The following is a 25,472-nucleotide window of genomic DNA, read 5'->3' as shown; positions in this document are numbered from 1 at the left end:
TGGTCATAGAGAGAAGACAAACCAGAGTTTCCAAGTGATGAATAACTCCTCAAGCTTCACGAAACCATGATTTATTAACTTCTTCACTACGCTACCAATCTAGTTAATGAATTCATAGTGTGAGGAGAACGTGACATACAGAGGCATCAAACTTCAACTACACATACTTAAGTGTATGGTCTCTCTCAAATTCTTTGATTTAGAAATGTTTACCTCTTTCTCGTGACCGTATATCGAAGCACAACCGATGTGTTTGTACCCAATCTAAAATTGAAAAGAGAGTCTATGTAAGTGAAAATCAAATACAAAAGGCGCAAGACAGAAACCAAAGGGTTGACGTGTAATACCTTAACCGCTTGTTTGATTGTTGACATAACTAAGGGTTCTTGACCTAACGAACACTACAAGAAAACATATTTTTTACGAGGGCAATATACGTTATAAATTCATCGTAAACGGGGTGTTACGACGAATTAACCTCGAAAGACGTTTCGTCGTAAAACGTCCGTCGTAACTGAGGTTTCGTCGTAAATGACTTGTTCGTTTACGATGAAATATATTCCTCGTAAAGCGCAGGGCATCGTTTCGTCGTAAACGACACGTAATATTTCGTGGTAAACTCCACGTAAAGGTTTCAATGTAAAGCAGACATAAATACTTTCGTTGTAAAGAACACGTAAACTTTTCGATGTAAAACCCTCGTAAATCTTTCGACGTTAATCAATCGTAAGCATTTACGTGGAGTTTACATCGATTCGTATTAATATATAATAGATTTGAATATTTTTTTAACCTCAAATATAAATTTGAATTTATTTAAAATTCAGAATTTAAAATAAGTTTAATTTTAAAACGAAATATGAAAATAAAAAACATATTTTAAAAAAGCATTTAAAAGTCATACAATAATATTTAAATTCATAATACAAACCGATATATAAAAAAAACTACATATCATCGAAGTAGTCATTGGGGTTGCTCGGCTGTTGACGGGTTGGATCGGACTCTTGGGGATCTCGTACTGGCAACCCAAGAGCGGCTCGTCTCTCACTCAACATTCTCTGCATAAACGGGTTTCCCACGGCCATCACGTCTAGCAAATCCTCAAGAGAGTCTAAACGAACCTGCTGGCTATCCATTCGAGCTTTCATCTGAGAAGTCTCTTCATCCCGTCTCGAAGTGAATGACGAAGTTGCCCTTGCAACTTCGTTAACAGAGCCTATACCGACTATTCGTCCCTTCTTTTTAGGAGCCACCTATAAAATTAAAACATATATTAATATAGTTAATTATGTTAAAATAATAAAAATAATGTAAACAAAAATTTTAAGTTGTACCTCTTCGAAGATTCTGTCGGCGTCTTCGGTGGACAATGTGACGGGTAATCCATCGGGAGACTCCTGGGTTAGTTGCGTCTCCTGTTCTTCAATCCGAGAAGCCACTGCTTGGAAGAGTTTCTCAGATGCAGGATCCACAAAAACTCCGTCGGATGTGGCGTGAGTCATCTTGAATAGGTCAGACAGAGATGGTAAGACTCCCGTCTTCTCGTACTACAAAAAAAAATTAAATTATTTGAAAATTTTAAAATAAATATTTAAAACAAAACTTACAGCTTCTAAACGGATTCCTGCATGAGGTTTTTGTCCGGTTCTGTGAAGCATGGGCAAATAACCATCTTTATCCTTCGTTCTTCGAGAAGCCGAGCACGAATTGGCCTTTTTGATCGAAAAGGGGTGCTGCCAATAGGCGATGAGGCCATCCCACACATCCTTCGTGAGCTCAGTGGGCTATCCCTCATACCCGTAGATCTCCCACTTGTCCATCCAATCAGAGACTGTGTTGCAGAGGCGGATCTTTGCCTTTGCAACAAATTCCGCCTTCACCCTCTCGGTGATTCCCAAAGACCAATGCCACTTTTGGTGAAACACAAAATTTTTGAAGAAATTATAATTAATAATAAATATTTAAAATATATATATATTTAAAAGTGAAAATTTAATTAAATTTTAAAATATTACCGCAAAACATTTAAACCAAGTGATCTTAACGTGATTTGGTGTCTTGCTCCAATTCGGATATGCCCCGTCGTAATAACCCTTAATCGTCTTCGAAACTCTCTGGCTAACACGGTTGTTAGCCCCAAACCTGAAAAAAAAAACAATATAACCGTTACAAAATAAAAATAATTTAAATTTTAATGTAATAAAAATTAATAACTTACCAATAAGTTCGTCGGGGTCTATCGGGGTCTAGAATATCCAAACCCTCCTGACCAGGCTGGGCAAGAAAATCCTCCACCGTATATCTCGCGAATGGGGCATATGAAGGCACACGCAAATCCGGATGAACTGCACCTTCTGGGACAGGCTGAGGTGCAGCCGCTGGAGGAGGAGGTGGAGGCATCTGCGGTGGAGGAGGAGGACTCCAAGCAACTCTCTGAGAAGGCTGAGAGTCTGGAACTGCATCGGAAGACGATGGACCGGAAGAAGACGTACCGGAACCATCGCCAAACAACTGGGCATAACTAGGTGCTGCTGATTTCCTCCTAGGAGCCATCTAAAAAAAATTAAAATAAATTTAATCAATTACGACATAATTAAAAAACTATTCCGTTACCTAACTAATCACCTAAACTAGTATTCCGTCACCTAACTAATCACCTAAACTAATTACCTAACTAATCGCCTAAACTAATTACCTAACTAATTAATCACCTAAACTAACTTTAAAAAAAAAAAGAGAAGAGAGAGTTTACCTTAGAGGGAGAGCAAAGGAGTTTGGGAGGAATGAACGAGGTAGTCTCGCTCTCGGCGTCTCATTATATAGATAACGATTCGTCGTAAACGCGACGTAATATTACGACGAATTTACCAGGCCCGCGTTTTTCTATTTACGACGAAGTTACCAGGCCCGTGTTTTTCCATTTACGATGAAATTACCAGGCCCGTGTTTCTCGATTTACGACGAAATTACGTTGAATAGGTTTACCAGGCTTTTCCATTTACAACGAATTTACCAGGCCCGCGTTTTCTCATTTACGACGAATTTACCAGGCCCGTCTTTTTCCATGTACGACGAAATTACCACGCCCGTGTTATTTTTACAAGGATTTTACGACGCTTAACCCTAAACACCGAGAATGAAATCCCTAAACCCCAAAGTCACATATCATCTAACATCATATCTTATTCTTTACTACTTCTTACTCTTTCTCCAACTTAAACCCTAAAACTCCAAATAAATTTTTAAAAACTAAAGATGAAAAATTATATAAAACAACATTTGTTACACATATATTAAGATGGTAAAAAAATAATATTTCTTTAAACATACATTACAATAGAGAAATACAACATTTGTTACATATATTACATCACTCTAAATCGTTTTCGTTCTCATCAATATTACATCACTCTAAATCGTTTCGTTCTCATCACTATCATTACAATCATCATCTTCACTTCTCTCGAACTCGTCTTCACGTGCTTCATCTGTCGCATCTTCGGGAATATCTTCATATTGAAAGTTTTGCGGGTCGATCAAAAGGATTTCATCAGTTGGTCGTTCTGGTACCTCAACTTCAGTGATAGCGTCTTCTTCTTGCAAGGGCGGTTCTTCTCCAGCGACAATGCGTCCACGAGTTGTAATTTTGATAGCAGCTACCCAGTTTATCCAGGAAGTTCGAAGCCGAGGATAAGGAAGGAAGCTAACTTGCTCGGCTTGTGAAGCTAAAATGAAAGGTTCAAATTTGTTGTATCTTCTCCCATAATTGACATCCACAACACCAAATTTGTTATACCGAATCCCTCGGTTCACAACAGGATCGAACCATTCACATTGGAAGAGGACGCATTTTAGCTTCAATAACCCCGGAAATTCCACTTCAATAATCTCTTGCAATATCCCGTAAAAGTCTGTTTCACCTTTCACACATATTCCGTAGTCACTCGTTGCCCGATGTCTCTCATACTCGTATGTGTGAAAGGTAAATCCTCGTGTGAAATACATAGGTGATGTAGTGACCTTTGCAACTGGACCTTGAACCAATTCGTGAAACCATACGGGATAATATGGATCGTCATAATCAACCTGCAAAAAGCATATTTTCTTAATTAATATTGAAGTATCAAAACACTTACTTAATTAATCAATGTATGAGATATATTACGTACCTGTGATTTTAACCACTTGACAAAGTGCATATCTTTACGTGTGTCCACATCAGTTGCAGATATTCCTGGTATTGCTTCTTCAACTTGAGATACAAACATGCTGCAAATTAAACAAATAATCAAGTCATACATAATTAACTTCAGTCCATATAATTAACATTCACAAAAATATTTACCTTTCAAAGTAACGGGTCATTGCATCCTCGTAGTTGAGCAGAATATAAGTGTGGGCACTATGTTTATCCTCTTCACATGACCACCATACTTCTTTCGTTTTACCACCAAACCGTCCAATTTCGCAGAAAATGTCAGGAACACTATCAATTGGATATGATGTCGGTACTCCACCATCATCATATCTCCTAGGAACTCTTTTTCTCGTACGAACAGTTGGAGCAGAGTAGTATGATGTGAAGTTAGATGTTTCGGCTGTCAAACTCCCCGCAACTATTGAACCTTCTACCTTTGCAAGATTTCTTGCTTTCCCCTTCAAATGTTTCATCTGTCCCTCATACGGATACATCCATCCGTTGTGAACAGGTCCACGAAGCAATGCTTCATACGGTAGGTGGACAACTAGATGCTCCATGACGTCAAAAAATGAAGGAGGAAATATCTTCTCCAGGTTGCACAATATGATCGGAATGTTGTGATGAAGTTGTTCGATGACTTCTTCCTTGAACGTACGTGTGCTAAGATCTCTGAAAAATGCTCTGATGGCTGTATATTGCAAAAGTAATCAAATTAATAACATTTCATAACATATGTATATATATTACAAATTTATAATTACCTACAAGTGCTTCATGGACATTTGCTGGAAGGAGCTCGGCAAAAGCAAATGGAAGCAGTCGTTGCATAAACACATGACAATCATGACTCTTCATTCCGGAGAACTTTTGACCTCGTTCAACACATCTTGACAGATTTGAAACATAACCATCAGGAAACTTAACTTCCGATGCAACCCAGTCAAACAAGGTTGTTTTGGCTTCTGATGACAACCGGAAGATGGGAACATGAACATTTCCATTGCTCTTGATATGTAACTCACTTCTTGAGCAAATATCAGGTAAGTCCATCCTTGACTTTTTGTTATCTTTTGTCTTCCCAGGGACGTTAAGTAATGTATTCATGATGTTCTCAAAAAAGTTCTTCTCAATATGCATGACATCCAGATTGTGGTGTAAGAGAAGATCCTTCCAATAGGGTAGCTCCCAAAATATACTCTTCTTATGCCTATTGTGAGAGACACCATACCCATCAGGCATATTTCCAGGAACATGCCAATTTCCTTCAACCTTAACTGTTTCCTGAGCTCCGTAATAATCAATGTCCGCTTCGATCTGCTGGCCGGTGAGATATGGAGAAGGACTGTCTCTGACAATTTTTTTGTGCCGAAACAATGTCTTATTTCTTCTGTACGGATGGGCAAGTGGAAGAAAGCGACGATGACAATCAAACCAACAACTCTTCCTACCATTCTTCAGTTGAAAAGCATCCGTAGATCCAAGACAATATGGACAAGATAATCTTCCATGTGTTGTCCAGCCAGACAATATCCCATAAGCAGGGAAATCACTTATCGTCCACAGCAGAACTGCTCGCATCATAAAATTGTTTTTCAAGGAACAATCGTACGTCCTCACCCCTTCTGACCACAATTGCTTTAGCTCTTCTATCAACGGTCTTCTATCAACGGTTGAAGAAAAACATCAAGAGACCGTTTTAGATGCTTCAGCCCAGAGATTAATATGGTCAAAAATAGAAATTCTTGTTCCATGCACATATCCGGCGGTAAATTGTACGGCGTAAGAATGACTGGGCACAAAGAATATTGTCTACCAGACATTCCAAATGGACTAAATCCATCGGTGGATAACCAAGATAGACATTCCGAATATTTGTAGCAAAATCTGCGTGTACCTTGTTGAAATGTTTCACGCTCTTGCGTCTGATGGATGTGCAACCTCGCCATCTCTCTGGACATGTTCAGCATGCCACCTCATCGACGCAGCAGTCCTCTCAGATTGATATAATCTTTTCAATCTGTCTGTAATTGGTAGGTACCACATCCTTTGGTACGGTACCCTATTCCTCCCACGGCCTTGCGGTTTGAATCGTGGTTTTTTGCAGAATCGACACTCTTCTAACTTGTCATCTTCCTTCCAGTAGATCATGCAGTTGTCGATGCAAACATCAATCATCTCCGAAGGTAACCCAAGACTATAAACCAATTTCTGAATCTCATAATAAGATTCAGCAGACACGTTGTCTTCTGGCAAATACTCTTTAAACAATTCCGCCCATGCATCCATGCAATTCTCAGGTAAATTATGATCTGTTTTAATATTCATCATCCTAGCTGCTAGAGACAATTTAGAGAGACCTTCTCTACAACCAGGATAGATTGGTTGATTTGCTGCATCTAGCATTTCATAAAACCTTTTTGCATCCAAATTAGGTTCTTCTACATTTCCAGTTCCATCAGCTATTGTTGTAGTTGTTTCTAAAAATGCATCACTAATCATATCTTGAACCCTATCATGATCTACCATATGCTCCTCTTGTTGATACTTATATTCATTATGCAAATGATTCGGTTTTTCATTATGATGAGCATCCTCAAAATTATTATTACTACTACTAGCTTCATTTCTCCCCATAACCCTCTTCATGTTGATACCAAATGTAGTACTGTGGTGTAAATCCTCTGTTTACTAAATGATTCTATACAGTTTCACTACGTGCAAATTTTGAATTCTTGCATTTTCGACAGGGGCAGAACATCTTACCGCTTTCCTGCGTGATCGGTGTACAGCCCGCTTGGTGCATGAATGTCTCTAGCCCGTTCAGAAATGCGTTCGTCACTCTCCCATCGGAATCTTTGTGCAAATACATCCAACTTCGTAAATCGTAAATACTACCGCCACCGCCATTTTTTCTTAGATTTTTTTTTGAAAATTTTTTTTTGCTGATTTTTTTTTTCCGTTTGTGTGTTGTGAGGAAGAGAGTTGTGTGTTGTGAGGAAGAGAGTTTTGTGTTGTGAGGAAGAGAGTTGTGGGAAATGACATATATATAGAGAAATTTTCGAGTTGGGTAGTTGAAATATAACAACGATTTTACAAGGAATCTTTAACATGGATTTTACATGGTTTTAACATAATATTTACAACGACTTTACAACAAATTTAGGTAAGTTAAAGCACATTGAATACACGTTTTCACCTAAATATAACGGTAACATGATTCGTTGTAATGTCGATGTAACGTTTACGACTATTTTCGCTTTCCACGTACTTTCGTCGTAAACTTACATGGACTTTACGACGAAACACTTTCGTCGTAAAGTTCCATGGAGTTTACGACGAATTTTGGTCTCGTCGTAATTGCGTTGTAAACACCTTGCAAATTTACAAAGAAATATTTTCGTCGTAAATCTTCGTTGTTACTGCTACGTTTTCTTGTAGTGGAAGGTAACTCGGCACCAGTAGTGTTCCAAGTGAAAAGGTGTAACTTCAAAGATGAGTGGTTCTATTTTTTGAGCATGAAACAGCTTGGATGAGGAACCATTCTGTGTTGAGGCATCCCCACTCAACCTAAAGAGTTTAAAGATGACATCACAGTACCGTAAGATGATATATTTACAAGATATTTTACGCACTCGAGGTGGACCATCTAATAAAAGCATAACAAAATACTAATTTTTCATGTAGATTTTTTAGACATCTGTCTGAGAGTCAGATGTGGGTTCCAGATGTGCCGTTGAAAAATAGCCAGCCTGCATCATGGAAAGACTTTTATGGAAATTTTTTTTAATAGCAAAATAAATCCTAATATAGCGGTCACAGTTATATGTATATGCAAGAAAGATGATAATATTTTTTTTTACCTCAAACAATCTTGGGATTGATGCTAGTGACTATCACTAATTTTGGCTCAGACCCGCAGCTTTCAAATTTATCGTGAAGTGCAAAAGCTAAGCCATCGAAGAGACTGACTCACACATTCATATTCCTGTTAAGTAGCAACGGTAATGAGATAAGTGTAGCATAAGATAACATGTGAAATTTTATGGCAAACCAAACACTGGAGTTGCAGATGTACACCTTTATAGACGTAGAGTAAGCATTACACACTGTGTTTCGTGTATTCTGTCATTGATTGTGCTCCTGATTGCACTGACCTCGCCAAGGATGTCTAGCCATTTTTTAGGAACACGGCCGTTTAAATATTGTATAGATGCGTAATGAAATAGTAGATTAAGAAATTGGATTTAAAACCTGGTAGCTGTTTGTTTATATTTGCTAACGCCAATAACTGCTCGTGGTTGCGGAATCATAAAAGCTTTGTAGGGATTGCCTTACCGAATTCGTCATTTCAACAAAGGACTTTCCATCACATAATTGAATAGAGATAGAGGCTCCGTGCTATGTCGAAACCACTAAGCTAGTAGACAGAACCCTCTTTGAAAAAGCGTCGGTACTGTCGATAAGTGACAACACTGCCCACTGGCATCGGACAGTTCCTTGGATGAGGGTTGACTGCTTGACCAAAAAAAAAAGATCGGACTATCAATATAGAGAGATATGTCGAAAGATCTAATAAAACACAGTGGTGTCGACACCCATGAGTTGGCCACCTTTCTTAACACTTTTTGCTTTCCAGAATCAAAGGACACGGACTTCGAGGTGTTTGAACAGCATCAAGCTTTCAAATCGGCCAGGAGAGTAACCTCATGCTTCTGATGGATCTCGAAAAGACGAATGAGCCATTGCTTGATTTGATGCTTCACAGAGAAAAACTTTGGGATTTTGTTTTGATATGAATCTTCATCCCAAGAACGAAGCCATTTATAGATGCAGCTTAAGGCCGTTACCATGGAGGATGCAATGGCCGATTTCATTCAAAAGAGTGGGCAGAGTGGTGAAGAAGACGTAAATGCTTCGATTAAGTGACGATAAATGAAGGCGTTACGAACCTTCGATCTCCATCTTTGCGCCAGAACCGGTAAGATGTGAAGAACTACGGCGTTTTGACATTAATCTCCATCTTTGCGTAAGTGAAAAAAAAAACCTAATCACAACTTGGCCGGTCAGATTAAAATAGAAAGCCCACAAACTTAACACATAACAGCCCGTAATATAAATCAGACATAAAAAGACAAGAGAAAAAGGTAAACGAAAATACGCTTTGGTGAGTTTTTCATATACTGACACGTGTCAAACAAAGGAAACCCTTTCGCTGACGTCGCTTCACCTGGAACCTTTCTAGTGGAGGTGTTCAATCCGGATATCGGTTCGGTTTCGGTTCGGTTTTTTTCGGTTTTCGGTATTTCGGTTAGTAAAATATAACTACCATTCTAAATCCATATTTACTTCGGTTCGGTTCGGTTTATATACCGTCGGTTTTCGGTTTATTCGGTTTTATACCAAAAAACATAATTATTTTGTTTGAGATCATATTATATGAATTTTAGAGTCATATTGTCAACACACTCATTTATTAAAAACCTATTACATGTTCAAATAAATGAACAAAAAAGTAAAAATGCTTCTACCATCAAATAAAATAATCAAATCTATAACTAAAATCAAAGCTTGAAATTTTGAAAATAAAAATATGAAACAAAAGAAAAGTTTTTTCACTCTTCCATATTTAGTGTTCATTAAAGTCATGTTTTTTCAATTGAAAATTTTCCATTAATTATTGTCCATCAAATTTATAATCTTCATATTAATTTAGTGAAGACTAAAATAAATCAAAAAGATCAAAAAAGACTTAGAAAATAAGATGTCTGAATTGCGATGTATTGTTATTTAGTTATAGTTCAAGTGTTTTACAAATTAAGATTTTTTATTACTATAAAATCATGGTAATAATTATTAACACAAATTTAAATTATGTAACAGATAGATTTTCATGTATTGTTATAAAATAGATACATATTTACATGTTTCTACTTTTAATCGATTTTGTTCGGTTTATTCGGTTTAATCGGTTATATACCAAACCATATCCAAATCCTACGGTTTTTAGAAAATTATATCCATTCGGTTTATATGGTATATACCAAAACCAAACCATATTGTCTATTTCGGTTCGGTTCGGTTCGGTACGGTTCGGTTTTACCATATTGAACAGCCATACTTTCTAGGCTACTTTATTAATATAGATAGACTAGGGATTAACCCGGGCTACGTTCGGGATTTTTATTTTTTTGAATTTATGTTGTTAAATTATTTATATTTAGGTTATGATATATATTTATATAAATGTTAAGATGCATGTCATAAATAAAATTTATTTTTAAATTTTAACACGTTAAATTAACATATTTTTTACTATTTCAATATTTTTTTTTGTAATTTTGTTGGCTATCTAGTTATTATATTTAGCAAAACTATATGTTGATTGTTGGAATAAGTGTTTTAGATATTTAATTAAACTGCAGAGTATTTTCGGATCGACCACATGCTCAACAATCGATCGATCCGTAAAAAAGATGATCGATCTCCTTGGCCAGGTAAGTTCAATTTTAGCAAAAATATCTTTGATTTTAAAATATTAAGTATATAACTATTCTTTTGAATATTGTTTTTTTTTAATTGTATTTTTGATTAAATTATTGTATTATAATGTTTTTGTAAATATTTTTTGTGATGTTTTAATTTGTGTTGTTCGTATACTTAACCTAGATGATATTGATGTTTAACAATTTATTGTTTTTTGTGTATTTACTTATATTATATATTTTACATTTTAAGATAGATGTTTAATGCTTAATGAACTTTTTCCATTTTTAAAAAAAATTGTGTATTTACTTAATATTATATATATAATTCATATATTATATATTTACATTATTTACTTATTATTTATTTTCCTGTATATGTATTTCCATTTCTTGTACTTTTTATTTACTTAATATCTCTATTTTACATTTTAAGATAGATGTTTAAATCTTAATGTACGTTTTCTATTTTTTTTTAAATTGTATATTTCCATTTGTTATACTTTCTATTTACGTAATATCTATATTTTAAATTTTAAGATATATTTTTAAATCTTAATGTTATTTTCCATTTTTTAAATTGGGTATTTACTGATATTATATATTTACTTATTATTTATTTTTCTTTATATTGTGTATTTCTATTTCTTATACTTTCTATTTACTAATAAATTTATATTTTAAGATAGATTTATATTTTAAGATAGATGTTTCAATACTAATGTACTTTTTCCATTTTTTTAAATTGTGTATTTCCTTTTCTTATACTTTCTATTTGCGTAATATCTATATTTTACATTTTGAGATAGATGTTTAAATCTTAATATACTTTTTCCATTTTTTTTAAGTTGTTTATTTCTTTTTCTTGTACTTCCTATTTACTTAATGTCTATATTTTACATTTTAAGATAGATGTTTAATATTTAATGTACTCTTTCCATTTTTTAAAAATTGTGCATTTACTTATTATTGTATATATAATTAGTATATTTATATATTTATAATATTTACTTATTAATTATTTTTCTATATATTGAGCATTTCTCGTTCTTATACTTTATATTTAGTTAATATTTATATTTTATATTTTAAAATAGATGTTTAAATCATAATATATTTTTCCATTTTTAATGTAAAATGGTAATCTTACATATGTTTGATGTAGTATTTCCATTTTTTATGTTGTTTGTTTACATATTATTTATTATTTTCGAAATTATATATAATGTTTTTTATTTACAAAATAGTAATGTTACATTATGGAGATAAGCCGTTCTTTTTTTAGTGAAAAATGGTAATCTTACATATGTTTAATGTAGTATTTCCATTTTTTATATTGTATGTTTACTTATATTTATTATCTTAGAAATTATATATAACGTTTTTTGTTTTTTTTTCATAAAATGGTAATGTTACATTATGGAGATAAGCCGTCTTTTTTTAGTGAAAAATGGTAATCTTACATATGTTTAATGTAGTATTTCCATTTTTTATGTTGTATATTTACATTTTTTTTTAAATAAAAATGTAAAATGGTTATCTTACATATGTTTAATGTAGTATTTCCATTTTTTATATTGTATGTTTACTTATATTTATTATTTTCGAAATTATATATAATGTTTTTTGTTTTTTTATAAAATGGTAGTGTTACATTATGGAGATAAACCGTCTTTTTTTTAAGTGAAAAATAGTAATCTTACATATGTTTAATGTAGTTTTTCCATTTTTATGCTGTATGTTTACATATTATTCATAATTTTCGAAAATTAGTAATATTAAAATGTAAAACTATATTTTATGCCACGTGTCATCTTTCGGGAGAAGTTTTTTTTGCTGATGTGGACACTCTATGGAGTCTCAAAAAGTCCCTTTATTAATATAGATGTCGTTTTATATACTAATACATATCAAATAAAATAGTTTCTGATTAAAATGAAAATAAAAAGAATGCGAAAACTGTTAACGTTCTTGTCAAATTACTTCAAAGAGTCAACAAACTAAGAGGATACTTTTTTAACGAGACAAAAGAAACGTAAAGAGTTTAAAGACTATAGAGATCCAACAGTTTCAAAGACACCAACAGAGGCTAAATGCGTAAGGGATCGCTGTAGATCCTAAAATCTACACTAAGAATTTGATAGTGATTGAGAGTTTAATCAGGAGAAGATAAATGATGTAGGCAACAATATCTTTAGAACACAACGATGTAATCAATTTCCGGTAGGCAAAAATGGATTCTTATTGATGAATGAAATTGAATACAATGAGTAAAACGAGATAGAACGTTACAATTAGATCGTTAAGAGAAATGATATAAAGATCGATGAAAACAAGGTCGAAATGTGGATGTAGCGCTCTCTAGGGTTTTCAACGTGAGTCTCTCCATGTGTGTTCTCCTCTCTTTATAGTAGGTCGACTTCGTGATCTCCATAACCGTTCTGCGATCTCGGGAACCGTTTATATATATATATATAGTTTGTGGTCAAGATTGAGAGTTCGTGGTCCGTTAATCCTTTGTGTCTCGGAAACCGTTTATATATATATATATATATTATGCTTCACTGGGCGTATCGTCTTCTTCAGTACTACAATCTTTCTTTCTCTTTCATCATCTTTGGTTTTTTTTCTTTTCCTGTTTTGAGTCTATGGCGCTTGAGAAATTTGGTCCTCATCTTCCCACGATCATCGAGCCGAAATTTATCAAAAAACTCTACGAGCTCTGGGAATCGATTATGCCGTTGAGATTGAAGCGGCTGAAGAGGGCGAAACTCTAGAGACTGTGAGGACGGGGTATTGCAGGGCCTACACGTCGCATTTCCAAGATGGAGGTTTGTCATTTCCTCTTCCTCGCTTTCTTCTCGAGGTGCTCGTGGAGCTTGGGATGGCTTTTGCCCATATGGCGCCTATTTATGGCGCTATTTCTTGGCTTCGTGGATCGAGCCAGGGAGGAGGGTCTCAGGTTCGGTTTTGAAGAATTGAAACAACAGTTTTGTATTAAGGGGAAGAATGGCTTCCCAGGAACAATGATTCTTGCCCCTCGGCCTGGCCGTTCTGTTCTAGACGGTATTCCTAATAGGGATGACCGGTGGAGGGAGAAATTTTTCGTTTTTAAGATTAATCCAGCCTCGGTCGGTGACTTCGACTTTGGGACGATCCCTAGGGTCTGGTCCAATGAGATTGGTAGGTTTTTCTTTCTATTTCCTCTTAGAGGGCTTCACTCTTTGATTTCTTTTGGTGTTTTATGACTTCTCTCTGTTTATTTGCAGAGCCATTCGGTTCTGCGCCTATGACTCCCGAGCTTCGGGGGTTAATTGCCACTTTGAGGCGAGGTATCCCTCGATGGCTCGTGTTCACCGTAGATCGAATTAAAGCTGCTTACGCCCTTCCGTCGGGCGAGAACCGTGCTACTCCTATCGGTTCAGTGGTACATGTTCGACCCCGGAGAGGTTGTCGCGATAAGAGTAAGCTGACTTTCTATTGTTTGGGAGGATTTGAATGCCTATGCGTTGCTTAATGTTCTCAAATATGTTTTGTTCAGGGGCGAGGGAGAAGGAGGCGCTGCCCAACCGTCCTGATGAGTCTTCTGAAGTCGGGTCACTGCAGCGAGCTCAGAAAACTCGGCATGGCGAAGGTACTTCGCAAGTTGACCCGAGCGCTCGTATTCCGGATGCGCAGGAGACCTTTTCGTGGATATTTTCGTATGACGATGAGGTACCGATCCTCGAGTACCCCGAACGTCTTGCTCTGATTTGGCGCAAGATCAGAGAGAAGGGGTGCGAGCTTCCTCCTCTAGATGATATGCGTGAGCGTGATGCTTATGTGCAGATGGCGGTCACGAATGATAAGGTAATATTTCTCGCGATAGCTCCTGATACTCTATCCGGTTAGCTGACAATTGTTCGACCTTTGTTGTTGCTTTTGCTTAGGCTATGGAGGCGAGTAATGAATACGCCGCTTTGATGGAGAAGCGCTCAGCTGATATTCCGTGTAAAGAGGAGGTCGGGGGTCATCTTCTTATGATTCAACAGCTCCGAGGTGAGTTGGAGATCGTTCGAGTAATAGAGAAGCAGCGCGAGGTCGAGGTCGAGGGGCTGAAGGGGAAGTTGTTTGCTACTGAGGCGGAGAAGGTCGCTCTTCAGACTGATCTCGACTCGATGGAGGAAAAGCATAGACGGGAGATTGAGGGTTGCAAGGCGACAGCTCTCAAAGAACGCAATCTTGCTTGTCGATCTCTTGCCCAAGAGTATGACGCGGTTCTTTTCGTGGTGAAGGATAAGCTCCGGAAGAAAAAGGAAGAGACGGCTGCAGAGATTCGTTTGCAGGAGGTGCAAGCTCGTATCGAGGCTTTGACCGAGTATATCGAAGACGGTTTCAAGCTCGAAGAGGAATTGGTGCGTCTTAAAGATCGGGAGAACTCGCTCGATCTTGATTATGGCATTGCCTCGGTGTCGGATTCTTTCCTTAGTTCCCCGATCTTCCTGAGGTTTCTGGTGATTCGGTTGACCAAGAATAACGCGAGTTGTTAGTTTGTTTGCTTTGGAATTTGTAGTTTTTGTCTTTTGGTTTGTTTAAAAAAACATAAATATGTCTTCAGAAAATGGATTATCGGGTTAATACCTTTCCTAATCGAATGTTTTGTTTAACTTTAGCTACGTTGAGCTTGTTCCTTTTAATATTTAAAAGGTGTGTGTAGAATAGAGACTGATCAGGAATCTGTTTTGTGGGCCTTTATATGGCCAGATAGCAAGTCGGGCTATCAGGATTGAATATTCTAAGAAAAGTAACAAATGTTTGTTCGGTTGTTTGGGTTGCGCTCAGTGTTGAGCTGCCTACATACCCTTTTCGAGGGATCAAGCCTTTTCGTAGTTCATGTTGTTCTTTGACTGAGCTGTAGGGTGAGGTTGGTAGCCCCCCAGCTCGAAGCTTTGACGGTTATGGTCGAGGTTCGGGTTTTGCGTCATTTGTAATATTTATTTAAGTTGTAGGCGTTCCAAGGTCTCATTTCTGGGAGGCCGGTTTTGCGTTTTTCTAGCTCGTAGACCCCGGTTCGGATTTCTTTGGTGACTTTGTACGGTCCTTCCCGTTTTGCCCCTAGTTTTCCTGCCCTGGGTTCTTTTGTTCTGTCGAACACCTTTCGGAGAACTAGGTCGCGTACGGAGAAAGCGCGGTTTCTTACGTTGGAGTCGTAAAAGCGTGCCGCGGCTTGTTGGTAATTTTGCACTCGTATAGCTGCTTTTTCTCGTCGTTCCTCGATCATGTCTAACTGGTGGATCAATAATTCTTCATTGAGTTCGGCGTCTTCTGGACATATTGATGTGCCGCAGTCCACGGATCATTACATGGAACCAGCTCAGCATGGAGTTCAGGACGTTCTGAACATTTCAACCGAGGTTCATGTTTTTCACTGTGCCAGACTTGACGTAGATCATGCCAGACTTGAGGTGGATCATGCCAGACTTTACTTGGATCATGCCAGACTTGACAAGGATCATGCCAGACTTGACTTGGATCATGACAGACTTGACTTGGATCATGAGGTTTCACAAAATGATCGAGACTTCTCTCTTTTGGCTCGATTGGCTCGTACCGCATGTACCGACGGTCGTGCTGATGATTTCTCTACCTTGTTCGATCCTTAAGCTATCAGAAGACTTACAAATGGAGATTCTTCGGACCACTCCTGACGTGCCTGGAAGGAGAAAAGGCGAGGAAAGTAATGGAGGAAATACATTCCGGCTCCTGCGGCAACCATTCCGGCGGAAGATCACTAGCCGTGAAAATCAAACGCCACGGATACTATTGGCCAACAATGATCGGAGACTGCGAGAAATTCGCACGAAAATGCGAAAAATGCCAAAGGCATGCGCCAACTATCCGACAACCGGCCGAAGTTCTTTCCTTCATTACATCGCCCTATCCCTTTATGCGTTGGGCCATGGATATTGTCGGACCTCTGCATAATTCAAAGCAAAAACGTTTCCTTCTAGTCCTTACTGATTTTTTCTCAAAATGGGTAGAGGCGGACTCGTACGCAAGTATAAAAGACGTCCAAGTCGAGAATTTCGTATGGAAAAACATCATCTGTAGGCATGGAGTTCCTTACGAAATCGTAACCGATAACGGGTCTCAGTTCATTTCCACCCGATTCGAGGCATTCTGCGAAAAATGGAAGATACGACTCAACAAGTCAACTCCCAGATATCCGCAGTGCAACGGACAGGCTGAAACAATCAACAAGACCATTCTCGACGGACTGAAGAAACGTTTAGAAGCCAAAAAAGGTATATGGGCCGACGAACTCGAGGGAGTCCTCTGGTCTCACCGTACCACCCCAAGGCGAGCAACGGGAGAGACTCCCTTCGCCCTGGTATACGGCACGGAATGCATGATTCCCGCAGAATTAGAATTTCCCGATGTTCGAAGAAGGTTCTTACCCGAACGAGAGGAACTCAACGATGCTATGCTCTTGGATGATCTCGACCTCATTAACGAGCGCCGAGATCGAGCGCTCATCCGAATTCAAAACTACCAGCACGCCGCTGCGAGATACTATAATTCCAACGTACGGAATCGTAGGTTCAATCAAGGAGATCTGGTCCTTCGCAAAGTCTTCCAAAACACCGCTGAACGAAACGCGGGAAAACTCGGAGCAAACTGGGAAGGTCCCTATAAAATCGAAAAAGTCGTCCGACCAGGTTCTTACGAAATAGCCAACATGCAGGGCATAAAAATCCCTAGAACCTGGAACGCGATGCATCTCAAAAAATACTATCACTAAACAAACCAACTCGCAATCACTGAACTACGAGACGGCTTGATCTCCGCAAGGAGTACGTAGGCAGTTTGTCGAAAGGCAAATTCAGCTGTCCCCCCTCATTAAAAAAGGGGGGGGGGGGAGTGGGTACGTATACTCGTATACTCCCAAAAAAATCGAAAAACTTCTTACCACGCTTTGGCGTTTTCGACTTATCAAAACATCCTCACTCGTAAAATCAAAACGAGGTCTTCGGAAATTAGTCGGCCGCTTAAGAGAAGCAACCTTTAGCATCGCGAGACGTCGCAAAAGATGCCTCACAAGTTTGTTTCTTTCGAGCGAACGAAACCTCCGTCACAAAAAAGGCATATATATATGCACACACTAACACGTATTTTGCTCAAAATATTCAAAACAACGGCACGCGCCACCAAGTCCGATGCTGATCACATCGAACTCGCAAACGTCCTAAACAGACATAGCCATCTCACGGAGATGACTCTCTTACATCCGACACAAGGATAATAGCGCTATAAAAGAAATCCGAAATTTTGGTCTAGCACTTCTGGTCTCCGGAGAGATGCTCGGTTCGTATCAAACAAGTCATATAAGCCGAGAACCTATCGCGGACTTTACATCGATACGAATCAGGAAGAAATCGCGACAGGAAAAAACGATAGCCGGTTAGTCACCGCACAATCCTTAAACCGAAAGTAAACCTAGGTCTTGCCCTAAACCCAGCGCACTGGTCTCTAACATCTCAAAGACATGATATCAAAAGATAAGAGATTCTTAAACCATGCCTCTATGTTTATGTTCGACACCTTCAGCACCCCCGCAGAGTTCAAATCTCGCGGAAGAACTCTCGAAACAGATCTTGAATGAAACATTTCACAATCGAAGAAGGATATGAGACGACAACTCATCACCTTCCTCCCCACTATTCACAAACTCATAAAAAAAGCGTTATCCGATTATCGTACTATAGAAAGAAAGCCGCGGAGCGGCAGGGATTCAAAGCCACACACGGCCAGTCCCAAAACACAAACAAGGCCATTCAAGGCCGAAACATAAAAACATAAAAAAAAATCTCTCGCAAGAGATCTAACCCAAGTCACCCTCAGAACTTACGCCCCCTCTTCACCCGCTGCCTCGTCCGAGCCTGGAGCCGCGTCGCTTCCGTTCTCTCCGACCATCGGGTCTTTCCCCTCTGGGTCTTCTGAACACGTCGGAAGGAAGCAAGCGGATTTCAGGTCAGCCAGGATGAGATCGAAATCTCCATCCTCGGCCGCCATATCTCCCTTGCAGCCGGACAGTCGGGCCTCTTCGGCCTCCAAGGTCGGGGGAGTCTCACTTTGGAACGACCGAACCACGGCCTTTCCGCCCTCAATCGTCGCCAAAGCGAAATCCCTGCTCCGGATACACTCGAGGGAACCCAAGGAAGCAGAAATCTTCGCCAAGCGAGCTTGAAACTCCGCATGAAGGGCATCCGTAGCCTCTTGGATCCCGCGGCGCGCTAGTCCCTCGTCACTCTCGATCTGACGCTGGAGTCGACGCACCTCCGAGGATTTGGCCTTCCTGGCCTTCTTTTCCTTAAGCAAGGAACTCGCCGTCTTCCCAAGGTCCCTCTCAAGCTCTCCTATCGCAACCTCGAGCTTCGCCACTTTCGCAGAGTGAGAGTCCTCGACAGCCGTCAACATAGCCTCGGTTTCGGACCATCTGCCCTGAAGCTCCACCAACTCCCCGGACAGGCGACTGGTCTCAGAACCACATTCTTAAGACCAACGATATGAACTGCAAACGGTAAAATTCTTAAGACTAAGAGAATGCACGAAAGACGATCGAGAATTCAAACAAGAAACAAACCTTTCCGCGAAGTCCTGATGCTAGGCTCGACCCACCTCGCTGCGAAGTCTCCCCGTCACCGCTCTTGGCAAGTTTCCTCTTCCGACTCTTAGGCTGAGTAGCCAGGATAGCGCTAGGAGCACGCAATGCCAGAACGATTTCTTTTCTGGCTGGAGGAGGAGGCATAAAGTCAGCGGCCTTCTCTTTGTCCTCGACGAGGATCGCAGTCGTGGAAGATCCCGCAGGTAGGGCTAGCGGGAGAGGAGCCGCGACGTCGGTCCCACACGGGGCAACGACCTGCGCGGAAGAAGACGGAAACTTGGAGCCAGTTTGAGCTAGTTCTTTCTCGGCTTGGCGACGAACTAGTTTCTCTCGGAAAGAAAGATGACCGGCAACACAAGCCGGCACTTCCGCCGGAGAAGTTGGAATCGGAGCCGGAGAAGTGGCATCACCCATGTCGACGTCGGAATCTTTCTTATCACCTTGGGAGGAAGACATGTTGAAAGGAAAGTTTTGAAACTAGAGAGGTTTTTGAAGGAATGAAGAAGGGAAGGTGTGAAGAAAATGAATGACAAGAGCTCACTACTTATAGAAGTATGGGTTCGGAATGTCGTCTCGACAACTTTTTTCCGCGGAATTTCAAATGTAAATTTCGTCCAATACACTTAACCTTGTCAAAGTCACCTATCCGCCCGCTAGAGTCACAACTCTAACGGGCTGGGGGGCTAACTGTTGGGGTCAAAAACGGTTACGACAAATTTACCTTCCAAAACATCCGAGGAAGAAAATAAGAATTTCTCCGAAGAGTACTTTTCAAAATAAACTCTTTCTTACGAAAGAGCTTTACGGAAGAAAGAATCGAGATGTCCGACGAAAGCTCGAAACAGGTCGCTACGTAGCGACCGAGCGATCGTCCCGCTCGGTCGCTACGTAGCGACAAAGCCCAGCCAAGCTCGGTCGCTACGTAGCAACCGAGCGATCGTCCCGCTCGGTCGCTACGTAGCGACCGAGCTCGAGCCAAAGCTCGGTCGCTACGTAGCGACCGAGCTTGAGCCAAAGCTCGGTCGCTACGTAGCGACCGAGCTCGAGCCAAAGCTCGGTGGCTACATAGCGACCAAGCTCAGCCAAGCTCGGTCGCTACGTAGCGACCGAGCGATCGTCCCGCTCGGTCTCTACGTAGCGACCGAGCTCGAGCCAAAGCTTGGTCGCTACGTAGCGACCGAGCGATCGTCCCGCTTGGTCGCTATGTAGCGACCGAGCTCGAGCCAAAGCTCGGTCGCTACATAGCGACCGAGCGATCGTCCCGCTCGGTCCCTACGTAGCGACCAAGCTCGGCCAAGCTCGGTCGCTACGTAGCGACCGAGCGATCGTCCCGCTCGGTCGCTACGTAGCGATCGTCCCGCTCGGTCGCTACGTAGCGACCGAGCTCAATCCAAAGCTCGGTCGCTACGTAGCAACCGAGCACTCGTCTCGCTCGGTCGCTACGTAGCGACCGGGCTCGAGCCAAAGTTCGGTCGCTATGTAGCGATTGAACCTTTCCGAACATCGATGCGACATCAGTCCTTGCATTCTCGTCAAACCTTCGAATGCTATCTCCTGAAGACCGTAGCAAGCTCAGTCCATGTTTCCCGCTATTCTAATTCATCGATTAAACTTCGCGGATTAGAAACCGCGGAAAACTCGTAGTAAACGTGTCGAGTCGGAAGACGGCCCAAAGGGACCTAAAACACGACTCGAGGCCCATCCTACGATTTTTCCTAACCAAAAGCCCGTGAACCACAGCATGGTTCACGCTTTGCCCACGAGGAATGTTAAATGTCAAGTTTCCGCGGATAAATACGGAAGTTTTGAAGATAATTGTGAAGATCGGGAAAAATGGAATATCTCCATTTTTATGCTATGACGGCTTAAGGGCAGAAGAGTAAAAGCGTAAACCGACCTTGGAGCTAGTATATAAGGAGTCCTAGGCGAGGAGCAGAGGGGAGAACTTTTTCAGAGCAAACTTAGCACTTAGAGCAATTTAGGCAATTTTCCGTTTTTGTTATTTCGAGCTGCGACTCAATTAGGTTTAGTCGTCTTAGGGTTTCTAGAACTAGGAATCTCGCCGACAGCTCTCGAGCCCAGGCTTATACCTTGTTGTAAACGCTCCTACGCAGATTCGGAATAAGATCTACTTTGTTCTCTTTTCGATTTCTTATTTTTATCGTTGTTGTTCTCGTGTTCTGATTGCTTGACGTGTGGGTAATTAACAGATATCTGGGTCCTCTGGGAAGTTAGGGTTTTCCTAGTTTCCTTATTTAAACGGAAATCGACAGTGCGAATTTCGGTTCCCACACAAGAGGTGTCATTTTTCATCGGATGAACAGTATCGGGATGAATAGTGTTTGGATGAACAGTGTTTGGATGAACAGTGTCACGGTGAACAGTTGCACGGTGAACAGTGTCGCGATGGACAGTATCGATCGACGCGGGATGAAGAGTGTTGATCGACGGGGGAATGAACAGTGTTTTCAGACACAGGTTGAATAGTGTCGATCGACGTAGGTTGAACAATATTGATCGACATCGAGTGAACAGTATCGTTAAACGCGGGATGAATACTATCGATTGACGCTTGGATTTCTAGGCTGCCAATCATTGCTTGGAGGGTGTCGACTGCCCTCTTAGACTTATGGATCACGCGTTCCAAATCCAGTTGCTCTACTAGTAAGAGCCTTATTTCCTTGTTGCTTCTGGTACTCTTATGGATGTACCTGAAACACACAAAAAAAATAAAAAATTGTCAGTATTCTTTTGTGAACAGTAGTAAAACGTAGATTAAATCTAACCAGACAAGATCTAATGGCGATGAAAACTCTCCGGCAACGGCGCCAAATTTGATATCACTCAAATTACACTAAGGAGTGATTTATACTCTCTCAAATAAGAGGTCGAGTTGTAGTACTTAGGGATCGAATTCACAAGGAGCTAGGGAACCAAATAAATCCAGACAGTTTGATTAAGCTAGGCTAATAGGTTTAAAGCAGTAAATAAAGATATAAAAAGCAGTAAACAGTAAACAAGTTGAACACGACAATTGTTCAGCTTGGCAAAGAGTTGTTTGATGGAAGGATGGCTACTAAACTTAGGAGAAGCTGTACCGGAGATCTCCAAGGAGAAGCTGTACCGGAGATCTTTCTCTTGCCCATACCTGAGGTGTGTCACACCCTGGGAAGCCGCTAGAATCCTTGTAGAACTACACGAAGGACATTGTGGATCCCACTCTAGCGGCAGAAGCCTGGTGCTCAGAGCCAGAAAGGCTGGTTATTACTGGCCCACGATGGCCACCGACGCCGACAGACAAGCTAAGCACTATGACCAATGCCAAAGGCACGCTCCAGTCTCGAAGCTTCCCCGGGAAAACCTCAAGTCCATAAGATCACCATGGCCCTTCAGGAAGTAGAGCATGGATATAGTAGGGAAATTCCCTATGGCGTCGGGGCAGAAGGTCTTCCTTCTGATCGTCACTAACTACTTCTCCAAGTGGGTCGAAGTAGAAGTGCTCAGCCGCATAACAGATCTCCAGATTCGCAAGTTCCAGTGGACCTACATAATTATAATCACTCGCTTCGGGGTCCCCCACGAGATCGTCACTGAAAGTGGACCCAGTTCACGAGCCACAACTTCAAGGAGTTCTGCAAGGACTGGGGCATAGAACTAACTTTCGCCACACCCCGACACCACCAGTACAACGGACAAGCAGAGTCCACAAACAAAACAATGGTCAACATGCTTAAAAAGCGACTGGAGTGCTCTCACGGGAAGTGGGCGGAGGAACTACACGGAGTCCTCTGAGCCTACCAGACCACTCCTAAAACAACAACAGGGGAAACCCCCTACTCGCTAGTCTACGGCTCTGAGGCCATTGTACCTACAAAGATTCACATAAGAACGACGGTCTCCGGATCTACCACTCAGGAGGAAAACAACGAGCTGATGGCGCTAAGCCTTGACCTGCTCGATGAAAAAAGAGAGGCCGCTCGACTAAGAAACTGGTCCTACCAGCAAGACGTCGCCATGACGTACAACAAGAAAGTCAGAACCAGAACCTTCCAGCAAGGGGATTGAGTTCTACGACGAACTAAAAAAACAACGGGGAAACTCACCCCCGGGTGGGAAGGACCCAATAAGGTCATCGAGGTGCGGAGAGCAGGTGCCTACGGGTTGCAAGAATGCAAAGGTAAAATACAACCCAACTGCTGGAACGTCCTGCACCTCAAAGCCTATCATTTTTAATACGGTCTCCGGATCATGATTTCTATACTACTATACACTATATAAGCATTATGATTTCCTACTCCTATGTATGCTAAACGTCTCCGGACAAAGCTTAAAATAATATAGTTCCGGCAATAAAAGCAGAGGGGAAATCATTATACTTAAAGGGGCATACGAGCTAGATCAGGTCTCCAGAGACCTCCGATCCTGGCCAACCCTCACAAAAGTGGCACGCCCACAAAGAGTCAAAACGAGTATGAGACATAAAGCAGGAATGTTTATGCGCAAGCCTGAATATGATGTCAAAACTACCTAAAACCCAAGTGCAGCCTAAGGCGCATCGGGGTCCCCAGAGTACCAATGTGAAAAGTACTTGTATTAAAACGCTACGAGCTACACGATACAGGGAACACATGGTATATGCAAAAGTACTGTGAAATAAAGGGAGCAATCTAAATCCTGCTGCTCCAGAGGTGGAAAGCAGCGTAAGCCTGGCACTTGGGTCATAACACCCACACCAGCACCCTCTAAGCCTGTCAGTGACTTCCTGCACAAGTAGAATACAGCATAGGAACTTGATAGTGGCCAGCTTCCGAGCGGCAGAATGCGAAATCCAAACGGCTACCGGTAGTAGTCTTGCCTAGGAAGGTAGAGTATGGTCTCTGCGAAATTAAAACATTCCTGGTACCCAAGGAACTCCAGGTCCTTATGCGAGCCCCCAATCTAAAGAGGGAACCCAAGGTTCTCCAAACGATTTTGGGACCTACGCATAAAATCTAAGGAAGAACCTCCGGGTTCCTCCATAGCCTCCGGTTTCCAATCAAAAGATCTCAGGATCTAAGGAAGAACCTTCAGGTTCTTATGTAGCCTCAGGGTTCCAAAGATAAAAGAAGTTAGAACCTCTATGCAGCCTAGGGCGCATCAGGGTCCTTACAGCTTCAAAGAACCTCCGAGTTCCAAAATTGATCTCCGGATCCAAACCTCCGGTTTTCGACATGGCCTCAAACGCCTAATTTCTAGCAAAAAACAATAGAACTCATGTGCAGCCGAGGGCGCATCGGGGTCATTACATCCCGAAAGAAACTCTGGGTTCCATGCGACCTCAGGGTCCAAGTGCATCAGGGCCCGAAACGATCTCCGGATCTAAGGAACAACCATGCACTCTTATGCGACCTCAGGGTCCAATCACAACCACAGAAACCTCCGGTTTCGAACCATGATCTCCAGATCTGACTGGAGAATCTCCGGATTCCTACATCGCCTACGGGCCCCAGTCTCGGTCCTAGGACCTAGAGAAAAGACCTCCGGGTCCCAGATAAAATACATTGTGGTCTGATAGGGACCTCCGGGTCCCAAACGCGATCTATGGATCCAAGGAGAGCCTCTGATCCCCCTCCACGACCCTCGAATCTCCACATAATTTCCAGATCCTGTGAACGATCTCTAGACTCCAACAGTCCGTATTCGAAACCTTCGGATATATAGCCCGTCCCGCAAGACATAATCACAACCTCAGGGTTCCCAGGCTATCTCCCGACCGGTCCATAGTCTTTAGGACCAAAACAACCCCAAAACTATGACTCGATTTAAAGCAAGCAAGTGTCTGGATAAAAAGAAGCCCACAACAGGCTGAATCCACATCCTTATCAGAAGATGCGGAATAGCAGGCTCATTCTCGAAAGTGGGAAAGGGGGCACCTTTGCTCATGGTGTTAGGGAATTTTTGTGTAGGCTCTTTTAAAGTACCACAGAACGATGGATAAGCTGGTAAACTTCGAGTGTTTGTGGTTATTTAGTAGGGATTTGAGAGAACAATGGAAAGATAGGCTTAAAGAGACGTTTTATTAGATATAACAGCAAGAACAAACGGGGTTACAAGGTATTCAAGAAGAACCCTAATTGCTTGAATGCTGTTTTTGCTCATATAT

General features: G+C 41.0%; 1 protein-coding gene and 1 long non-coding RNA gene across 2 annotated transcripts; one reads left to right on the top strand and one right to left on the bottom strand.

Moving 5' to 3' along the window:
- Positions 1 to 7,393: 7,393 nt before the first annotated feature.
- LOC111199844 lies at positions 7,394 to 9,433 on the bottom strand. The gene is made up of 5 exons (XR_002653651.2): positions 8,815 to 9,433; positions 8,456 to 8,716; positions 8,282 to 8,372; positions 8,065 to 8,189; positions 7,394 to 7,953 (listed from the first exon to the last, which is right to left on the bottom strand). It is a non-coding gene; the product is annotated as an uncharacterized LOC111199844 (long non-coding RNA).
- A 3,091-nt stretch (positions 9,434 to 12,524) lies between these two features.
- On the top strand, positions 12,525 to 15,341 carry LOC106417260. The gene is made up of 3 exons (XM_048740612.1): positions 12,525 to 14,150; positions 14,228 to 14,535; positions 14,616 to 15,341. The coding sequence occupies exons 1-3, from the start codon at positions 13,931 to 13,933 to the stop codon at positions 15,213 to 15,215; spliced, it is 1,128 nt and encodes a 375-aa protein (XP_048596569.1). The 5' UTR covers positions 12,525 to 13,930; the 3' UTR covers positions 15,216 to 15,341.
- The last annotated feature ends 10,131 nt before the right edge of the window (positions 15,342 to 25,472 follow it).

The sequence above is a fragment of the Brassica napus genome, chromosome A9 (assembly GCF_020379485.1).
Source record: "Brassica napus cultivar Da-Ae chromosome A9, Da-Ae, whole genome shotgun sequence".
NCBI classification, from domain to species: Eukaryota; Viridiplantae; Streptophyta; class Magnoliopsida; order Brassicales; family Brassicaceae; genus Brassica; species Brassica napus.
The sequence above is the reverse complement of the archived record's forward strand: the minus strand, read 5'-3'. Positions and strand labels throughout refer to the sequence as shown.

Coding starts and splice junctions, on each gene's coding strand:
- LOC106417260 (XM_048740612.1), top strand. CDS start 13,931: ATGACTTCTCTCTGTTTATTTGCAGAGCCATTCGGTTCTGCGCCTATG. Junction 14,151..14,227: donor GAGAGGTTGTCGCGATAAGA/GTAAGCTGACTT, acceptor TGTTTTGTTCAG/GGGCGAGGGAGAAGGAGGCG. Junction 14,536..14,615: donor TGGCGGTCACGAATGATAAG/GTAATATTTCTC, acceptor GCTTTTGCTTAG/GCTATGGAGGCGAGTAATGA.